The sequence below is a fragment of the Aspergillus alliaceus genome (genome assembly GCF_009176365.1).
Source record: "Aspergillus alliaceus strain CBS 536.65 unplaced genomic scaffold BDW43scaffold_47, whole genome shotgun sequence".
Taxonomy (NCBI): Eukaryota; Fungi; Ascomycota; class Eurotiomycetes; order Eurotiales; family Aspergillaceae; genus Aspergillus; species Aspergillus alliaceus.
The window spans coordinates 268,765-276,045 of NW_022474730.1; the positions used below are offsets into that span (position 1 = coordinate 268,765).

The 7,281-nt window shown below is 48.5% G+C and overlaps 1 protein-coding gene across 1 annotated transcript; it reads left to right on the forward strand.

Annotated features, from left to right (window-relative positions):
• The first annotated feature begins 4,310 nt into the window (after positions 1-4,310).
• Positions 4,311-6,693, forward strand: BDW43DRAFT_175183 (MFS transporter). Its single transcript, XM_032038792.1, has 6 exons — positions 4,311-4,853; positions 4,900-5,009; positions 5,065-5,670; positions 5,738-6,058; positions 6,110-6,182; positions 6,253-6,693. The coding sequence occupies exons 1-6, from the start codon at positions 4,517-4,519 to the stop codon at positions 6,438-6,440; spliced, it is 1,635 nt and encodes a 544-aa protein (XP_031896867.1). The 5' UTR covers positions 4,311-4,516; the 3' UTR covers positions 6,441-6,693.
• Positions 6,694-7,281: the final 588 nt, after the last annotated feature.

A 7,281-nucleotide genomic window follows, 5' to 3' on the forward strand; every position in this document is an offset into this window, starting at 1 on the left:
GTATAGAGCACGATAGGGTCGCTTCGCTACGTTTTTTTTTTTTTTTTTTTTTGGTACCAAGCTTTCGTTATAGCCTATAACTATCAGCCAATTGCCGGGGTGGAAGCAGGATCCGATCGCTGCTGCTACCCCTAAGGCACTCGCACGCCGTTACTTTCAGTTGAAAGTAGGGCACGCGGCCGTCGGAGCACACCTGAGTCGTATTCACGCACAAGATACAGCCGCATGTCCGTAGCGCCAAGCACCGAAAGAGAGAGTCCAGCACCTGCTATTGAATGCAGGCACTGGCGCAAGCAACAAAGGGTCTTTTATAGGACCCTAATCAGACAAGGGGTCAACACACCGACAGCCAGAGAGGAAGCCCCAGACGGACGGCTTTTTAAGGATCAGAGAACCACTCAGGCTCTCCTAGAAATGCTCTCAACCACTGCAATTGGATATGAACAGGGAGACAAGACGCGTGCGGAGGTGACACCCACACAGCCAGGACTACCAAGGAGGGCTAGGCCGAGTGCCTTTGCGCGGATTAGGTGGATCAGGCAAGGAAAAGGAAAAGAAACAGAAGGACCAGACGATAGAAGGGTGATCCCTGGGGACCAGATGGAATAGTAGCGTGCTACTACCCACAGACGGGTCTGTCATAGCCGGGAAGGCTGATTCTATATGGACGTTAAACTTGATTAATAATAATAATAGTCAGCCAATTGCATCTTTCCAGATGGCGTGCAGTGGGAGAGAACGCGGCCGGGCCACACTTAGCCGCGTTAGGACCAGTTGAGCCATTGCGCTGCTTTGCACCACTCTTAGGCTACATTGATTCTGTTGCCTGGACCCGACAGTTCGGGACAGGTTGACATTAGCGCGATGTAGTTTCCTGGCGATGCCCGCATGCACCAAAGAAGATAAGATATATATGCCAGTTGATTGCTGGTTCTAGGACTGCCAGGTACTCCATCTAAACCACGTTGATTCCAATCCGGTCTTTCTGATATACAGCCACATCTGCTTAGTGTGAAACTTGCGTGGCCAAAACAGTACAGCTGCCTCATCCACTATCAAGTCTATATTAATGGTTGTTATTTGCTAATGTATAATTAGTATAACAGGAAAATATGTAGGCTAATTTTCACGAGTAATTAACGTCGTTGTCCAGATAGAACAAATGGGTATGATAAATTAGGCGCTAAAATGCCTTAAGCTGCACTAACTCATTTGAGGTTGCATGCATTAGTGCTGACAGTATGCAGTGCGTGGCTATGACCTGACTGTGAGTGATATGAGTGGCCTAATCACCATCCAGCTTCCTTTGGATTCTTTGCCTGGGAGGAACTATTTCTGCATTTCTTATCACCGGCAAGCTAGCAGCCCAGCTGTGAGGACTCATAGTAGTATATGAGTGGTGCTAGGCGTATTGATCCCTAAGGATTGATACTTTGGCCTTTTCGGCGTAGTGTAGTGATTTGCCTAGCTTACTATGGCCTTTACACTAGCACTAGTGACAAACAGCCCTAGACAAGGGTGAGAGAGCATTTGAGCGCCGCATGCCGGATCAAACTGAGTAGCGGCCAGAACAAGCTGTTGGAATCTAAGTGACTTACTAGGTTAGAAAGTATGAATCATGTGTTCTAATGCAGCGTCAGTGGGCGTAGTCACTGGCACGGCCTGGGGACTGCTGAGGACATGTGTAAGAATCCTGTCTGAGGGGCGCACGGCCATTCTACAAAGTCGACTAAATCAACCTCAGACCCACTACATATAGCCTTGAAAGTATTGTTACGGCTGGTTCGAGCCGCACACCATGGTAGGCCCTCTACCCCGCTCCATAGATCAGTGGGTGCTAGCGCTTTGGCTCCCACTTGTCCCAGGGACCCTCTGGGCCATGATGCTCATAGCGCCTATGAGACCAGCTGTCATACATTTGCTTTTCGCATGTGTTATCAGTGCCGGACGCCCTATATTATTGAGAGCCCTACTTGCCTACTGTGAGACGTAGTCTATATAGGCCGCGTGGTTTACTTACAGCAAAGGTACGGGTGGAATCAAATAAGGATTTTGTAGGGGTTTCTGATTGGGCTCCGGCCCAAAGCCGTCGCGCACCCGTAACCTAGATGTGTGCTGGACCGATTGGTCCTCGGAAGGGCCCTTGTTTCAAACACCTCCGAAATGTCTCTAGGCGGCCGTGTGCCTTGTATATTCTCTTTTTCTTCCCTAACGAGTTCTTTTGGTCCATTGAATGCCATTCCCTTCAATCCTAAAGGCTTCGGCCTTTGACAGATTCTCCCTATTCGTATTCGGAAATTCTGCTAAGACTTACTTGTATGGCCAGTACATGAACCCAGTGCGCTACTTATACGGGCAGATCCACGATTCGAGGTGAGGGTTTGCTATTTCTCATTTTGGCCCCCTTTTTTGATGATACAAATGCTGAATATAACCCCTTCGAATGATTTCAGGTGGTGAGAACCTTCGAAAATCCGATGGGAGTGGGCATACTGGAAGTCCAGCTTAAGGCGAACTAGGTTGAAGGGTATAGGGCGACCTTTACATCGCGCTACGATTCCGCTTCAGCACTGGAATTCCCGTTCCAGCGCCCGCTCGGGCATCTTTTGTATCGTTTTTATTCCCTATCTGAGCTAGTCAGTGAGCCCTTACTATATGTATTTAGTGCTGTTTCTCTTCTCGAGTCAGTCAATCCGACCTTCATATTCGTGTGGTCAATTACTAGTTTATACGCCCATGGCAAAGTTCGACGGTATACTTTTACATATAGAATGCGAGGGTTTGAGTTGGCTCCCGAGCTGCGAGGAGGCGTGGGGTGTACAACCGCTCGATCCAGCATAATGTTAAGAGAAGGCAGGTAAGGCTCGCACCTAACGATACACCTCTCCCTAGAGGGAACTGGGGGCAGGTTGTCTCTTTCAATTCGCCGAGTTCTCACAGCGGGCTTGGGCGGACAGTATCTCTGCTCAAACTAAGTCGGGAATATCTTGCAGGTAACAGGTGAACTCCTCAGCTTCTCGACCAGCACGGTGTGACTTGAGCAAAGAGATTTAACCCCGAACACTAGAGATGAACTACACTCAGCAGGAATGGAGAACATAGGTTGTTTTAAAAAATTGAGGCAAATTTGGCTATCAAAGGCCCGTAGACCGGTCATCCAGAAGAGGCAACACGTAGGGTCCTATATGTTCTTCCAATTCCGCATTCGCTCACTCAATCTGGCCATCTGTCTCAGAGTTATGCGCAGTAGAGGTAAGAGAGGTACTATTTACTCGACGGGCCGGTTGCATCCGGAATTCACTAACAAGAACAATTCCCAAGGTAGATATCCAGTGGTTGACAGGCCATATGGCTTCCAGGCATGATGAGCGGACCTAATCAACGGGAACACTTCTTCGGCGGCGCAGGTCCCCTTCCACGGAACTAACTGGTTCATCTTGGTTAGCTGATCAATAATGGCGAGATTCTGTCATAGCTACACGTTCCCTGCAGATGGGGATCAAGTCCATTGATGTATCTCGTGAGTGTTCAAGCACAGACATCGGGAGGAGAAAGAATTAGAATTCCTACAGCCGTCGGGAGACGGGGTGATTCGGCGGCAGGTGTCACAATTTCGGATCCCTCCGTCCAGGTATTTGTACATCTCGGGTCAACAGTCTTCTCAGAACACTGGTTTGTAGGCCTCTGAGCGTTTCGTGACGTTCAGAAGGAGACCAAAATAGAATTGTTGATCTCCAGTCTGTGAAATTCAGGAGGTTTCTTGCTTCACTTGTGAATCTCACGAAGTCAGGAGCAGAAATTAGACTACACTCCCATCTCTTGCAAAGCAGTACTCGATACGTAAACGGGCTCGAGGTGGAGCAAGTGTTCTGACCAATCGCTGTGATAAGTAGTTAATTGTTTGAAAACTCCAAGCCATATTCGTGTCAGGAGTATAAAGAGCCAGCTCCTCCATCGCATTTCACGGGTCCGACATGGTAACACGGCGAATGAGTCAGCGGTTTATAGCTATTAAAGACATACCGAGAGCAATCACCTCATCCAAATATGGTACCAGGGTCCCTGCAGCTGAGTTTTGCAGACATCTGGGTATCGTTGGACGGCAGCAATGCACTGAAAGTGTTGGATAGCTTTCATCTTGGTAGGGCTCGGCCGCTCGGCCGCGACGATGTTCAAAATAGCTTCGGGGGGTCCGGCCGAGTATGTCGATCCAAGCTCGGCAGCCAATGCAAACTCAGATCCGACCCCACTATGAATGTGGCTTGCCGACAGGCATTGGGAATCGGAAAGATCAATGGCGCTTTTGGTTTAGCACTCTGTAGCTGCATACAAATGAGTCTCTTTCGGATGCACCGCCGAGTAGGGGATGTATAGATACGCTAAAGGCTAAAGGCCGCGGTATATTTCATTTTAATTTAAGCCAGAAAGTTACGTCGAGTTTTTTCTTTCTCTCTGTATTATCATCACCAGGCTGAAAGGTAGTTGGTTCAAGCGTTCTAAGCTTTGATTCAAAATTATGTCAGCATTCAGCATTCGCGATGCGCCATTCGGCCAGCTATGTCGACTAGCTCTCGGTCCTAGGGTTTTCCGTTGTCCCGATGAGCAAGAAGGATTCGAGTATCAACCGGCGGAAGAAACACCACCTGAATCGCCTACGCCTGAAGAAAACAGCGACTCGACAGACACAAATGCGGATGTGGAAAAGGCCGCGCCAGTGCCGTCGCCAGGCCAGTCAAAGTCTAGTTACCAGACTGTAGGGTGGTATAGCGAGAGCGATCCCGAAAACCCGCAGGTGTGGTCTCTGGCAAAGAAGACCATTACTTTCACCCAGATCTGCCTTCTCACCTTTGCAGGTCAGTTTACGAGGGATTCGGCAAGATTTGTTCTAACAGGCTATAGTATACTGTGGATCTGCAATCATCACTCCAGCCCAGCCGGTATTTGTTGAAGTGTTTGGTGTTGGTGTCCAAGGATCATCTTTGGCGCTCTCGATGTATGTTTTGGGATATGTAAGTTATCCCATACCTTCAGCAGAGACGTAACTAATAACGGGGGTGTATTAAGGGAATCGGGCCGTTATTCTTCAGTCCTTTGTCGGAAGTCCCAGCAGTTGGGCGGAACATTCCTTACTTTGTTTCATTTTCGCTCTTTATCATTATCACAGCTGTGACCTCTCGAGTGTCGAACTTTGCAGGAGTTATTGTGCTCCGGTTTCTTCAGGGGCTCCTAGGCGGCCCTGTTCTGGCGACTGGGGGAGCCTCGGCTGCCGATATCCTTTCTTTCCCAAAGATCCCTTACGGTCTCACTTTCTGGGGATGTGCCACCTTGGCAGGGCCCGCGCTCGGTCCGCTTTTGTCAGGGTTCTCAGCGCCGTTGAGCTCCTGGAGGTGGTCTATGTATGAGCTGCTAATGCTCTGTGGCTTCACATGGATTCTCCTCTTCTTTTTCCTGCCAGAAACCAACGCCGACTTTATCCTTTTGAAACGGGCCAAGCGCCTGCGCAAATCTACCGGAAATCAGAGTCTCCGATCGGATTCGGAAATTAAGCAAGGAAACATTCACTTCCTGTCCCTTCTGGGCGGTTATCTGACTACGCCTTTCCTAGTCACGCTGAGGGATCCGTCTGTGGCTTTTATCAACATCTACACTGGTCTTATCTACGGCATTTTTGTGAGTCTCGGAATATCATGATTATGGGGGTTGGCCGCAGGACAGTGAACTAAAAAATGACTCTTAGTACTCTTACTTTGAATCGTTCCCGATTGTTTATACCCAGATTCACGGGTTCTCTACGGGCATAATGGGGACTACCTTTCTCAGTGTGGTTGTTGCTTGCTTCTTCGGAGCTGGCTCGTACCTTGCGCTTGTCAAGTTCCACTATGAACCTTACACCTATAACAACGGAATCGGCTCTCCCGAGCATCGACTTCTTCCAGGGGTTGTTGCGGCCTTGATTGCACCGTGTGGAATTCTTATTTTCGCTTGGACCTCCCGGGACTGGATCAGTTGGGTTGTACCCACGATTGGCATCGTTCTTTACATGGCATGTGTCTTTGTGGTAAGTGGATTGACTGAGATTAAAAGGTCTGAGGCACTAAAGGCTTCCTAGATTACAATGTGCATTTTCATCTACTTGCCTATCTCTTATCCTCGCTATGCTGCGAGTTTGTTTGCAGCTAACTGTAAGTTGCAAATATGCTTCGATACAATTCGTCCTTGAAAATTGCCTCCTCTAACCCACCCTTTCAATAGCGTTCCTTCGTAGCGCATTGGCTTGTGGCGCTATCCACTTCTCGCAACCTCTTTTCAATAACCTTGGTATTGGAAGGGGATGTACACTCCTCGCCGGGTTGACGTGGGCATGTTTTTTCGGTATTCTTATACTGTGGAGGCATGGTGACAAACTGAGAGCCAGAAGTACTTTCGCCCAGGTTTACTGATTGGCTTGCTGTGGAATGGTCTGAGAGACGCGAATTTCAGCATGGTTGATAGTTGAGCCTGGAACTTACTGGTTGGAGGAAACCCCTGGAAAATATTAGATTCTCTGAACTTTGTTTATTATTATTGTTTAATCAAGTTTACTGTCCGTACCGAGCCTCTCGGCTATGACAGACCTCGGATCTTGAAGGCTGTTCCAAATTGATTCAAGCGCAGTTTCAAGGCGCTCCCTATCAAGCGGATCATCACGGAAGAGATCTGACCTATTCAGATCACTTTCCATGGTGTCGAGTTCGTCGGGCGTTAGGGATGTCAAGTCATCGGGAAAATCAGGTTCAAACGGAAGCACCGCGACACTTATACCTAGCAGGGTAATATTGAATCTCCATCCAAGCGGTGGTCCCTCTTGAGGTCTATCTCCCACGACAAACCCTTCAGTTAGGTCTCTCGAAATCTGCTGAAGCTTCCACAGCAACCATCGCAATTTGTGTTGCGCATCCCTCTGGGTTAATCTCCCTTCGTGGACTTTGGTAACTGCTTTGCAGAGGATATCCCATGCCTCAATATTATTACGATCTCTTTATTCCTAAGTCCCTTTTTTCCAGTCCCCGTCAAGTTCAGTCCCGATACTTGGTTGCCACTCGACTTCCGGACGACGAAGGATATCACGTATCTGGTTCGAAGTATGAAGTGTGTATGGCACGTTATAGGCCGTAAGAAGGTAACTGATGATGAGAAGTAATTATTCAAATCTTAGGCGCGACTGTGGAACTGACTGAAGGACCAGAGATGCTGCTGAAGACATCATCCTATTTTCAAAACGTGGCTATACTGCAGCTGCCT

Excerpts from the sequence above, each read along its gene's own strand:
- BDW43DRAFT_175183 (XM_032038792.1), top strand. The coding sequence starts at position 4,517 with ATGTCAGCATTCAGCATTCGCGATGCGCCATTCGGCCAGCTATGTCGA. Across the intron at positions 5,671-5,737 it reads GTCTTATCTACGGCATTTTT|TACTCTTACTTTGAATCGTT; the intron begins GTGAGTCTCGGA and ends AATGACTCTTAG. Across the intron at positions 6,183-6,252 it reads GAGTTTGTTTGCAGCTAACT|CGTTCCTTCGTAGCGCATTG; the intron begins GTAAGTTGCAAA and ends CCCTTTCAATAG.